General features: G+C 38.2%; 1 protein-coding gene across 3 annotated transcripts in view; it reads left to right on the top strand.

Moving 5' to 3' along the window:
- Positions 1–14,579, top strand: part of Phm (Peptidylglycine-alpha-hydroxylating monooxygenase) — a 271,952-nt gene that overhangs the window by 119,670 nt on the left and 137,703 nt on the right. For all 3 annotated transcript variants that reach the window (XM_090389021.1, XM_090389029.1, XM_090389034.1), the window contains exon 7: positions 5,850–5,930. In XM_090389021.1, coding sequence (XP_090245147.1) covers positions 5,850–5,930 — 81 coding nt within the window. The remainder of the gene's footprint in view (positions 1–5,849; positions 5,931–14,579) is intronic.

Genomic DNA, 14,579 nt, shown 5'->3' on the forward strand with positions numbered 1-14,579 from the left:
AACTTGCTCTGTAGGCTGCTGCTGCTTATTACAATAGAAGCAGTGCAAGAAGCACTTTCGCCTCTGCCTGTGGCTACCATTAATCTTTTAGTCTATGAATCCCGCCAGCAAGCAAGGCCCTGGTGCACCAGGTACCTGCGTTATAAATAAAATTGGCAGAAAAACTGACTAGTAGAGATGTATGACAGTTCTGCCTCATGAGCCCAATCAGCTTGAGTGATATATCTGATAAGAGCAGTATATCTCCTGACTTTTATCGTTAGATACTGGAGGTATGGATGGAAGGCAAATTTTAAGTGAATTATCAAAACAAGATTACAGTCAATTTTCAAACCAAGATATATAACTTTGGGCATAAGTGAAATGGAGTAGATTTTAATGATGTGATATCTCCGTATATTAAGCTTGCCTTTGATCAGAATGGTCTTCGTCTTGTCCATGTGCTTGAACATACACTTGCTGGCCCAGCAAGTTGGTAGAGCAATGGCTGTGTTTGCCCTACCCTCTAGTTGGGCATGCGTGCAAGCAGGAACTGTCAGGACCAAATTGTCAGTGAAGTTACGCTAACAATGCACTAAATGATTTTGTAATAACTGATAGGAAAGTGGAAGAGAAATTTTTGAAGTTAAACATAAGAAAGGCACCTGGGGTGGATACAATTTATCCAATTATATTAAGGGAGGGAACAAAGGTAGTGTGAGCAAACCCCTTAGCCATAAGTTATGAGATCATCCTGGATTCTGCAGAGATCCAAGGACTGGAAATGTTTAAAAGTATCCCCAAATCACAAAGGGGAATCAAAGAGTGCACAAGTAATTACAGATGTGTTAGTTTAACTCCTCTTCCATAGAAAATAATGGAGTCACTGGTTAAAGAAGTAATGCAGAATCATCTAAACAAGACAATACTTACAGTTAAGAAACAGCATGAATTTGTTAAGGGGAAATATTGTCTAACCAATCTGATTGGTTACTATGATGTATAAAATAATTTTGATATACTTGGATTTCAGGAAAGCTTTTGATACTGTTGATAAAAGAATGCTGTACAAACTGGAGAAATGTGACATTAAAGGCAAGTTACTGCTATTGATAAATGGATGATTGAGTGAAGGAAGACAGAGGGTGGTTTTCAATGGGCACTGCTCTTCATGGACTAATGTTATTAGTGGTGCACCACAGGGTTCAGTGCTGGGCTCATTGTAGTTTTCAATATTTATTAATGATATTCATGAAGATCATCATCAGCTATTTTCAAACCACTGCATTATGAAGAACTCTTCAGCAACTTTCTAGTTCCTTCTGTTTTGTGCAATGGCCATTCATTTACTACCCACAAACTCTTGAATTTCATCTCTCCATCTGTTGTTTGTGTTCCAGGTGGTTTACTTGGAAGCCTAGCAGCTTCCAAGATTAATTCCTTGAATGCTTCACATTTAGAATTTGCTGTTGGTAACATCATCAGTTGGTCTTACTGTATAGACTTTAAAAACTGTCTCAGACAATTGTAGTCACCTTTAGGAAAGCAAAATTCCTTCCCTTTACCCCTGATGATATTTACATTAGCATTAGCATTAGTAGAGGCATTTGATGCAAGAAAGCAAGCTTATGCAGCATCAGCCAAAAAAAAAAAAAAACCCACTTCCACTTCACCCCTCTGTTCGTTCAAAATACCTGTCCAGCTGAGCCTTAAACTTATTTAGGCTATCAACCTCCACCACAAGGGATGGAAGTCTGTTCCACCAACCAACCACCCGCTGGCTAAAGGCAAATTTCCGCACGTCTATCCTACATCTGTCTTTCCTCAATTTGAATTTATGCCCTCTCAGGTGATTTTTCTGAGCTAGAGGAAGAATCCCATCAGCATTGAGCATGCTTAAACCATTCAAGGCTTTATACACCTCTATCAGATCCCTTGCTGGTGCCTAGTCTCCAGACACTGTAATTTGCAAAACTTAAGCCTTTCTTCGTAAGAGCACCCCTTTGTTCCATTCACTAATCTTGTTGCCCTTCTCTGTACTCGTTCCAGCAGCTCTACATCCTTCTTGAAATGAGGCCTCCAGACCTGTATACAGTACTCTAGGTGTGGCCTGACCATCGCCTTATACAATGGAATAATCACCTCCTTATCCCTGCTGGAAAAATTCCTGTATATCATTGACAATACTCCATGAGCTACTCTTGCAGCCCTTCTGCACTGCTCAGAGAACTTCATATCTGCCTGCACAACCACCCCCAAGTCCCTTTCATTCTCTACCACTGTCAGTGTAGTACCACAGAGTTGATACGTTGCTCTGGGGTTGCTGTTTCCCATGTGTAGTACTTTACATTTATCAAAGTTAAACTTCATTTGCCACCTCTCAGCCCACTCAACCTTTCCAGATCCTGTTGCAGCAGCATAGTGTCAGTAGTGTCCTTGACAACCCTGCCAACCTTTGTATCGTCTGCAAACTTGGACATTAAGCCCGATATACCATCATCAATATCATTTATAAATACAGAAAACAATAATGGACCCAACACTGAGCCCTGAGGGACTCCACTAATAACATCAGTCCACGATGAGCAGTGTCCATTGATTACCACTCTCTGTCTTCTCCCCCTCAACCACCCCTTTATCCATAGCAGCAATTTGCCTCCAATGTCACACTGCTCCAATTTGTGTAGCAGTCTTCCATGTGCAACAGTATCAAAAGCCTTTCTAAGATCCAAGTATATAATATCAAAGTTATTCCCTGCATCCAGTTCTTTTGTGACTGCATCATAGTATCCAATCAAGTTGGTCAGGCAAGACTTCCCCTTAACAAAACCATGCTGTGTCTGAGCTATAACTGAAGTCTTGTCTAAATGATCCTGCAGTGCTTCTTTAACCAGTGCCTCCATTAATTTTCCTGGAACAGAAGTTAAGCTCACAGGTCTATAATTACTTGTGTCAGCCTTTGATCCTCCTTTGTGAATTGGGGTCACATTTGCACATTTACAGTCTATGGGTACCTCCCCTGAGTCCAAGGAAGCTCTCATAATTATGGCTAAGGGTTTGCTTACTTCCTTTGCTGCCTCCTTTAATATAACTGGATAGATCCCATCCACCCCGGGTGCCTTTCTTGTGTTTATCTTCAACAGTTTCTCCTCCACTTTACTCCCAGTTATTTCAAGATTCTGTAGCTTACTGCTAGAGTTGAATACACCTCTGGCATTCCCCTCGCTGAATAACTCCTCATGTGTGAATGTCGATGCAAAATATTCATTTAGTTTGTTAGCTACCTGAGTAGGATCATCAACACTTGACCCATCAATATCAAGTGGACCAATCTGATTCACCCCCTTCCTTCTAGAGTTTACATAAGTAAAGAACTCTTTGTTGTTTTTCTTTGCATCCCTTGCCAAGGATTTCTCGTAATCTGCCTTTGCCTGCCTAACCTCCTTTGTAACTTGATTGCATATCAACTTGTATCTATCATAGGCTTCTGTGTCATGTGTTAATTTGTATGTATCCCATGCATTTTTCTTCTCTGCCATATGCCTCATTAGTTCATCCGACATCCATTTTGGCCTAAACCTTCAACAATATTTCTTAGTTGGTATGTAAAGCCTAGTAGCTTCCAAGATAAGTTCTTTGAATGCTTCCCATTTTGAATTTGCTGTTGGTAACATCATCAGTTGGTCCCACTGTATAGAATTTAAATACTGTCTCAGTCCATCGTCGCCTTAACGAAAGCAATAACCCTTCCCTTTACCTCTAATGGTAGTTACCTCTTTGAGTAAATCCCACTTCAGCACACTGTGATCACTGCCACCTAGTGGTTCATTTACCTGCAGATTCTTAATGCATGAAGAATCACTACTGATAATCAAATCAAGAGTATTACTCCCTCTAGTTGCCTCCTGAACATGCTGATGTAGAAAACAGTCATCCAGTAAATCCCCAAAAGCCTTGCTAGTGTGTGAGTGACCAGCCCCAAATTCCAGTCAGTATCTGGAAAATTAAAATCCGCCATTATAAGACTCTCTGATTTACTGGCCCACTCTATTTCCCTGTACAGTTTCTTATTATACTCATCAGAGTCATTAGGCTTATAGCACACTCCTACTCTCAATTTTGATCTCCCAATGCTTATGTCACACCAAACTGACTCAACACTGCACTGTCCAGCAATGTCGACTGGCTTCACTTCCTTGGATTTTATGTGTTTCTTAACTAATAGCAGAACCCCTCCTCCCTTCCTATCCTGTCTATCCTTTCTGTAGACATTGTACTCCCCAAATTCCAGTTCTGCATTCCTTATATCTGTATGACACCACGTCTCTGAAATCCCCACAATATCTGCCTTTGATGTTTTGAGCAATACCTCAAATTCATCAAATTTATTTACTCAACTCCTAGCATTGGTGTACACGCAAGTATACATGCACCTGTTCTTTTTCTTAGCTACCCTAACACAACCTATGTGTTTATTTGTACCCCAATGATTCCCAGCATTCTCTGAAATAACCCGCATCTTATTTTCCAGGCTGCGGCTCATTCCAATAGAAGCAGTGCAAGAATCACTTTCACCTCTGCCAGTGGCTACTGTTAATCTATTAGTCCTTGTATCCCCCCCCAGCCTAGCAGTTTTCCGACCCACCTAACACTGCCTCGATAGCATCAGCAAACATTCTTGCACCCTTTCTTTTTAAGTGTATCCCATCCCTGTAGAAGCAGTCTGTCCTGTTAACAAGTACAGACCAGGCTGAAAAAAATTCTACCCCTTGAGCCTTGCACAATCCTTTCAGGGCCGAATTGATCGACAGGGCTCTCATCATATACTCCCTCCTATCGTGTCTGGGCAGAATTGCAGACACTTTCAAATTCAACCCTAATTCATGGCTTTTTTTCAACAGTGACATGTACTTGTTAAGTAATTCCGCCGGTCTCCTACTCTTAATATCATTAGTGCCAACGTGTACAACTATATCACCTTTTGTGCCCTTAAAAAATGATATCCACTCTACAACGTCATCAACCTTTGCCCCTGGCAGACATACCCTGGTCCTGTTCCACCTATCCTTTTTACAAAGCATGTTTCCCTGACAATAGAGTCACCAACAACTACTAATTCCTTTGGGACCAGCGCATTCTGCCTTGGGGGCTGCCGCTGTGTTGCACGATGACCAAGTGCAAACTCTGGCATATATATATATATATAATCTCATTATCGAGTTTTACCTCTTACTGAGTTAACGTATGAATTTCGTATCTCCTATTAAGTTTCATGATCTACATCATTAATCATTTTATTATTGAAGAAGTTTGGGCAAAAAAATAAAATAAAATAAGCTTTTCTAGCATAAAATATCAAGTGTTGAAAAACAAAAATTTATAATCAGCAGCATCGTTATATATTACTGAAGTGCACTAGTGTCATTTTTGATCCCCTTGTCTCCCACAGAAACATTTGCATGCTTCAGATGTCTATATCTGAAGCGATATCTTTTATATTAAAAATATGTTTTTATTATAAAAAAAATTATTTGTAATAGATGAAATACAAGTGAGATCATAAAGTTAATATAATTTTGATTTCTTGCTGGTTTTTTATATTATAAAATGAAGTTTTAGAAGTAAATGGGTGTGACGTTTGGAGGGTTAAATGCAAAGGGTGGGAGAGGTTATCAAAAAATATATAGTAATATGTAAAATAAGTGTTGAATGAACCATGCTGCAGTGGGATACAACTGTGTTATTCTAAAGTAATCTGAGAGAAATTTAGAATTTTCGTTATTTTTAAGGGCTGTTAAAACTTAAATATTCTTATTTTCATTATAAGCTGTTAAACCTGAATATTCATTTGTTTCATGATATTTATGCAGAACACATGGAAACTGCTTGTAAAATTCAAGAGCCCCTTGTTCTGCATCCTTTTGCATTTAGAACTCACACTCATGGCTTAGGTAAGGCTACTACTATTATTATTATTTTTTAAATTTTTTTTTTATTTTCATTTTTCATATTTAAATCTTTGTACACTTGCTTAAAACTTTTAAGCAGCAAATCTGTGATTAAAGCTCATTCAAACTTCTCATAATCGAATTTTTTTTTTTTTTTTTCGTTCCCAGCATAATGCTGTTGAAAAGCTAAGCAGCAAATCAAATTAATCAACTCCATAATGAATTAAATAAAAGGAACTGTGGTGTGCAGTACAGTACAGTACTGATTAAGGTGTCCCTTGATAATGAACAAATTAACAGAAAAATAAAACTTTGAATGGGTGCCTCCGTAGCCAGGTGGGAAGGAGCAGCAGTGCGTAGCATACGCTTCTTGATTAGACCGGGGTTCGAGCCCGTCACCACCAAATACGGAGGATGCGAAAGGTCAGGGAATGACCACCGCATATCCCAGAGCAATATGGCCTTAGTTGCTAATGCTCCTAAAAAAAAAAAAAAAAAAAAAAAAAAAAAAACCAAACCAAAACTTTGAACATTACGCCACATTTAATGAAAATGTAATTTACATCTGAGCTGACTCTGCACCTTATTGTTTTTTACTTGGTAATTTTCTTTCTGCTCCAAGTAAATTCAATTAATTCCTCATGCTAGGTCTTCTCTTTGTAGCCAGGTGGGCAGGAGCAGCAGTGCGTAGCACATGCTTCTTGATTAGACCAGAGTTCGAGCCTGTGACCACCAAATACGGAGGATGCTTAAAGGTCAGGGAATGACCACCACATATTTCCAGAGCAATATGGCCTTAGTTGCTAATGCTCCTAAAAACCAAATAACAAACAGCTATGTCTTCTGCTAGAAGTTATGTGAAGATTATTGGTGTTTTGTTTTTTTTTTGTCTTTAAGCAGAAGAAACTTGATGAGTGATTACAGTGTTCTCTCCAGGATATATCGAATGGGTGCACTGCCCGGTGAATTTAACTGAAGCCCAGCTAAAATTTAAGCAATTCTCACATTACCCTATGGTACTGATCTCAATGAATATTAATTCGAACATACTATGTGATTTAGGTCAATGCGACAGGAGCGGATGCCAATCCAGCTGGAATTATGATTGGATGCCGAAAGATCGGTAGAACTCAACTTTCTGGTACGTAACCTACCTATGCAGTTATAAGACCTCCCACTATTTGACCATCATACTGATGTCATGTGGTCATCACATAGTTAGACGTTATGAATCCAGATTAACAAGAATATTGTTGTGTGCTTTATGCTGAGCTATCAAATGCCAATTCAGTTGATGCATTGATATGTTGGTTGAATTCTGCGATTCACTGAGTTCACTCAGATTCACTTTTTTTTATTCAAATCTTTCGGACACTTTCTGAGTCAACTCAGTGTATCAATTCAGTCACTCTTGTCTCCACTGCTCTGGGAACTCATATCTGACTGCACAATTACCCCCAGGTGTTTTTTATTTTCTACTACCCTGAGTATAGTATCACACAGTTGGTACATTACTCTGGTGCTACCCATATGCATTGTTAAACTTCAGTTGCCATTTCTCACTCCATCTGCCTATCTTTTCTAGTTTCTGTTGCACTAACATACTGTCAATAGTCATTAACTCCCCCCACTAACCTTCTATCATATGCAAAGTTGGTCATTAGGCCTGATATGCCTTCATCAATATCATTAATAAATAAACAAAACAACAGTGGGCACAATACAACCCTGGGGATCTCCATTAGTAACATTAGTCCACTGATTACCACTCTGTCTTCTTCCGCTCAGCCATCTCCTTATCGATAGCAGAAACTTATCCTTAATGCCATACTGCTTGAATTTGTACAGTAGTCTTCCATGTTCAACAGTAACTCTGTGGTACTACACTGACAGTGGTAGAGAATGAAAGGGACTTGGGGGTGGTTGTGCAGGCAGATATGAAGTTCTCTGAGCAGTGCAGACGGGCTGCAAGAGTAGCTCATGGAGTATTGTCAATGATATACAGGAATTTTTCCAGCAGGGATAAGGAGGTGATTATTCCCTTGTATAAGGCAATGGTCAGGCCACACCTAGAGTACTGTATACAGGTCTGGAAGCCTCATTTCAAGAAGGATGTAGAGCTGCTGGAACGAGTACAGAGAAGGGCAACAAGATTAGTGAATGGAACAAAGGGGTGCTCTTATGAAGAACGGCTTAAGTTTTGCAAATTACAGTGTCTGGAGACTAGGCACCAGCGAGGTGATCTGATAGAGGTGTATAAAGCCTTGAATGGTTTAAGCATGCTCAATGCTGATGGGATTCTTCCTCTAGCTCAGAAAAATCACCTGAGAGGGCATAAATTCAAATTGAGGAAAGACAGATGTAGGATAGACGTGCGGAAATTTGCCTTTAGCCAGCGGGTGGTTGGTTGGTGGAACAGACTTCCATCCCTTGTGGTGGAGGTTGATAGCCTAAATAAGTTTAAGGCTCAGCTGGACAGGTATTTTGAACGAACAGAGGGGTGAAGTGGAAGTGTTTTTTTTGGCTGATGCTGCACAAGCTTGCTTTCTTGCATCAAATGCCTCTACTAATGCTAATGTATCAAAACCTTTCCTGAAACCCAATTATATGATAACTAAATTATTTTTTGCATCCAGTTCCTTTGTGACCACATTGTAGTATCCAATCAGATTGGTCTGAAAAGATTTCTTCTTAACAAACACATGCTGTGTCTTAAGTATAACTGTTGCCTTGTCTGGATGGTCCTGCATTACTTCTTTAACTAGTGACTCCCTTATTTTTCCTGGAACAGAGTTAAGCCAACAGATGTGTAATTACTCGTATCACTCATTATGAATTGGAGATATATCTGCACATCTCCAGTCCACGGGGACCTCTCCCCAAATCCAGAGATGCTCTCATAATTATAGTTAAGTGTTTGCTTACTTCCTTTGCTGCCTCCTTTTAATATAATTAATAGATCCCATCCACTCCAGGTGCCTTTCTTAGGTTTAATTTCAGCAATCTCTCTCTCTCTCTCTCTCTCTCTCTCTCTCTCTCTCTCTCTCTCTCTCTCTCTCTCTCTCTCTCTCTGTCACTTTCCTCTCAGTTATTGCAAATTCATTTAGCTCCCTGTTAGAGTTTGATAAACTTCTGGCATCCACTTCCATAAAGAATTCCTCACGTGTGAATGTAGATGCAAAATACTCATTCACTTTGGTGACCCGAGCAGCATAATCAACAGTCAAACCATAGATATCAATTGGGCCAATGTGATTCATCCTTTTATAGTGTTTATGTAAGTGAAGAAGTCTTTGCATCCTTTACAAAGTTTTCTCACAATGTGCCTTAGCATGACTAACATTCTTTGTGACCTGATTACAGAGTAGTTTATATCTACCATAGGCTTCTGTATCAACTGATTATTTATATGCATCTCATGCATATTTTTTTTCCCCTGCCACGAGTCTCATTAGTTCATTTGACATCCATTTAGGCCTAAACATTAAACAGTATTTCTTAGTTGGTATGAAAATTTCTAGTAGCTTCAATTATTAATTCTTTGAATACTTCCCATTTAGAATTTGTTGATGGCAACAACATCAGTTGATCCCACTATATAGTATTTAAAAACAGTCTATAATCACTGTAGTCACCTTTATGAAAGCAAAAAATCCCTTCCCTTTACTCTGAATATAGTTACATCTTTAAATGAATCAATACACTGTGATCACTGCCACCTAGTGGTTTCTTTATCTGCAGATTCTTAATGCATAAAAAATAATTTCTGCTGATGGTCAACTGTATTATTCTGTCTTGTTGCCTCTCTAGCATGCTGCTGTAGAAAACAGCCATCCAATAAATCCACAAAAATCTTTGTTAGTGTGTGAGTGACCAACTCACAAGTTCCAGGTAAGGCAATATCTGGAAAGTTAAAATTCCCTTTTATAATAACACATTCTAGTTTACTGACCCACTATTTCTCTGTGCATTTGTTCGTTATAATCATCAGTCATTAATCCTATAACAATCCTACTCTCATTTTTGCTTTCCCAGTGCTTATGTCACTTCAAACTGACTCAATTTTGCACTGGCCCATGTAAACTGGATGACTGCCGTAGATATTGTGTGCTTCTTAACTAAGAGCATAACCCTTCCCTTCTCTCCTTCCTATCCTCTCTGTACACATTATTCCCATATTCAAATTCTTCATCCTTTATATATGAGTGATACCACGTCTCCGATATCCCAACAACGTTTGCATTTTATATATTGACCAGTATTTTAAATTCATCAAATTTGTTTAACTGTGCTCCTAGCATTGGTGAACATGCAAGTATATATGCAGCTGTTCTTACTCTTAGTTACCCTTACACAGCCCATGTATTTACTTATTCCATAATGACTCACAGCAGCCCTTGAAATCCCTGGTTGGTTCCTTTCCTTTCAGCTGCTACTTGTTCCAATAGAAGCAATACAAGAATCACTTTCCTCTGCCTGTGGGTATTTTTAATCTTTTAGTCTGTGTATCCCCACATATTATCAGTTTTCCAACTTCTAAACACTGCCTCAATGGCATCAGCAATAGACAAGTAAGGTGACCAGATATCTCGAGTTGGGTGTAATGTCTTTGTTTCCCTATAAAACATTTTCGAGGATGCTATTTTGTCCCGATTTTAATGTAAAGGATTTTCCCCCCCCTGAAGAAAATATGCAATGTTACCTTTAAAAATATAATTTTCTTAATTTAGCATGGCTCTTAACATCATCGTAATAAATAACAACATTCGTAGATTTTGCATTTGACAGTGTTGCAATATGAGGATGTTGTAATAAAGTATCAATACAAATTGTATGGCCCACTTGCTCGTGCATTCTTCATTGACATTGTTTTGTTCTGTTTACATATCTTAAATAATCAAGCAAGCAGAAGAACCTTTTTATTTATCATTATTGATAACACAAATATCACATTTTATTTTCTTCTCTGTCAATAAAATACTTATCTTTAAGTATGCTCACAAGGAACAATATTTGATGGAATGACATTTAAGTGTCCACTCCATCAAATATAAGTAAAAAAAATTCATTGCTGTGATGATGAAGTTCATTGCAAAACATTTTTAAGTAGCTAAATGTTACTTAAAATGTTAACATTTTTAACTACAGCCTCAAATAAAAATTTAAAAAATTCCTCCTGTTCTTAAGGGGAATTGAACAGACCTCTTCAAACAAGATAGGCAGACAAAGATACAAATGTATAACATGTCAACTCAGTTGCCACAGACGGCATGAAATCAACACTGTAAAACTATGCATTACTGTCAGCTGATGCCAAGATGTAATGCCCTCTATGGTAATAGGGGCTATGAATTTACTTTTCTTACTATAGTATTACGATGAAGAATTTAAATAAAGTGTTGCCTAGTTTATCACACCCCTTTTCTTAGTATGGCTGAGAAGAAGAATGAGAACTATTCTGATCACACATCAGATAACACAATTCTGAAAAGGTGGTAGCATGTATTAAGTGCCTCAATGACTAAGTACCAAAGTGACTGAAGCATGTGTATTATATATGTAATAGTGTGTATTCTTCAGTTGATTTGCTGTTTGTCAGATGAAAACCCTCCAATTTCCTGGATGTAAAGCCATGCAACCTTGCTCGAGACTGACTAACTCTGATGCATTGTGAAAAAATTAAAAGAAAGATAATACAATTGAATGTGAACACTGGCCTTTTCCATACTTGAAGCTCTGCCATCATCCCAATTCTTAATACAGTAGACTTTCAGAATAACGGCACCGTTGGGGATTCAAGGTGCTGTTTGAATCCTATCGATGATGTGAGGAACTTTTGTGGGCGTTATTCACTGAGTTAGTCGGTCTCAGGCATAGATAGCAAGATTTTTCCCCCCAGAAACTGGGGTTTTTCTTCCAGCAGAACAGGAAAATCGACCAGAGAACACTCAATTTACAGACACAATACATATAGGTATATGAATTAACTTTCTGGGTGATCCTAATGTACTAGTTTGGATTATATCAAGTTACTAACTTTTAATGTTGTTGTTCTTTTCTTCTCTGTATGAAGTTTATTAACTTTAGGAGCCATAGTGAGAGGTTTTTAATTTAAAATAAGTGTAAAACAGCAGTAAATACATGATATCACAGAATTCACTTTTCTTTTTCCGGCACTGCAAGACATCTGCACTGTATGTAAACATCCGATCTCAGTGTGTGTCTTTAGCTAGAATGTTTCGTTATTTCAACAGACTACAGTATCCCAATGTGAAAATAATATTTCTCTGAATAGTACTTCAGTGAAAGCCATTTTTCAAGTAGTAACTGATTACAAATTGACTTGTTTGGAATTTTTAACTTAGTTATGAATCAGAAAAAAATCTGAATAAAATAGGATCTAGTGAAGAACACAACTAATGGTTATGAATAGGATTATTTAGTATATTTTTTAATGTAATTATATCTTGAGTTTTGAATTACTTAATTAATATTTTACTTGAAACAAAAATAAAATTACAGATTATTTTTGTGCACTGTTTTAATAAATGATATTAGGACACCCTGGAAAAGTCAATACACTAAAAATTACATTGCCGTGGATATGATGGATCTGTCCTGTAAATATCTTGTTTCCCCCCCCCCCTTCTTCAGAACTTGTTTTATTCCAATTTTCATTGCTCTGAAAATTTGTTCACCATTATATACCCACACACACACACACACACACACACACACACACACACACACACACACACACACACACACACACACACACTGTGCTACTATTAATTTCTGGATATCCTTCTATCGATAGTCAGAATCTATCCAAGTACCATGTTAGACACAACTATAAATATGCTTGCATGTAGGCAAGTACAGTAGTATGATTGTGAATGCAAGATTCTGCGATTAACAGAGTTAACCACTGACCTTTTTGGTCGGGAAGGGAAAGTTGCAATACCTTACCTTGTAACCAGTTACAATCAAATGTTGCAATAAAGACTTTCAGTGCAGAATGGACTGCGCTGAAATTCTGTACTGCTTAAAACTGTGTGACACCATGTCTCTGATATAACAACAATATCTGCCTTGAACAGCACTTCAAATTCATCAAATTTATTTACTGTACTTTTAGCATTGGTGCACATGCAAGTATACATGCACCTGTTCTTATTCTTAGTTACTTAAACACAGCCCATGTATTTACTTGTTCCATGATGACTCCCAGCAGCTCTTGAAATCTTCAGCAACTTTCTCTCTAGGTTGCTGCTCATTACAATAGAAGCAGTGCAAGAATCACTTTTTCCTCTGCCTACAGCTACTGTTACTCTTTTAGTCTGTGAATCCCTCAAGCTGTCAGTTTTCCGACCCCCCTAACACTGCCTCGATAGCATCAGCAAATATTCTTGCACCCTTTCTATATAAATGCATCTCATCCCTGTAGAAGCAGTCTCTTCTGTTGACAAGCACTGACCACACTGAAAAAAATTCTACCCCGTGAGCTTTGCACAACCTATCCAGGGCCAAGGTGATTGTCAAGGCTCTCATCATATACTCCCTCCTGTCATGTCTGGGCAGAATTGCAGACACTTCCAAATTTAACCCTAACTCGCAACTTTTTTTTTCTCCGCATTGACCTGTACTTTTAAGTAAATCTGCAGATCTATTGCTCTCTTAAGGTTATTAGTTGCCAATGTGTACAACAATATCACCTTTTTTGCCCTTAAAAGATGATATCTGCCCTTCAACATCATCAGATTTTGCTCCTGGCAGATATACTCTGGTCCTGTTCCACTTATCATTTTTGCATAATATATTCCCTGTCTCCCTGACAACAGTCACCAAGAATAACTGCTTCCTGTGGGACTAGCGCATTCTGCCTTGGAGATTGCTGCTGTGTTGTCTGATGCACAGGAGTGAGCTCTGGCATTGAGTTGGGCAGCTGAGAACTTGATGGGCCCCTACACCTTAAACTCTAATAGATGCCCATCAGAATGCTGAGTTGGCACCTCATTTCTTCACAGTCTCTGCACCTAGCACACATAAAGACATCCTCCTTGACCAGATCATGTCCTGTTCTAGGCAGTTCTGCAAACATTTCACATTTCGCACATTTTTTTAGACTGTGATGCGTTAGAGAATACCCCCCTCTTCAGTTCTCTCGCAAGCCACAGTACTTTGTACGTGCTACTTTGCTGCTCTAGTCTGATTCTGTTTAAGTATAAATTAATTGACAATGAAATTTAATAAGATTTATAAATTTTACCGATTATTTGATAATACTATACTAATCTAACAGATTTCTAATGTAATGTTAAAAATTTTGCTATTTAGTTTTACGTTAAATCTTACCTACGAGGTTTGGGATTTTACATTATGCTGTTCCATATTGTACAACAATGCAAAAATCTTGGCCAACACGGTAATAATCAATAATTCAAGGAAGAAGTGGGAACACTTTTGGAGCGAATGCGAAGTTTTTTTTGTTTTTTGTTTTTTTTTTTGTTGATGCCCTATAAGGTAGCTTTCTAGCATCATGTGCCTCTTTTAATGCCAATTCTAAAAGATCATTCTCACATGGAAATCCCTTCCTGCTTACAGGAAATGATCCCCTGCAGTGTATGCACTACTTACAGTAAATCATATACT

This window comes from Mastigoproctus giganteus, chromosome 2, assembly GCF_048544385.1.
Source record: "Mastigoproctus giganteus isolate SK-2022 chromosome 2, ASM4854438v1, whole genome shotgun sequence".
In the NCBI taxonomy this organism is placed as follows: domain Eukaryota; kingdom Metazoa; phylum Arthropoda; class Arachnida; order Uropygi; family Thelyphonidae; genus Mastigoproctus; species Mastigoproctus giganteus.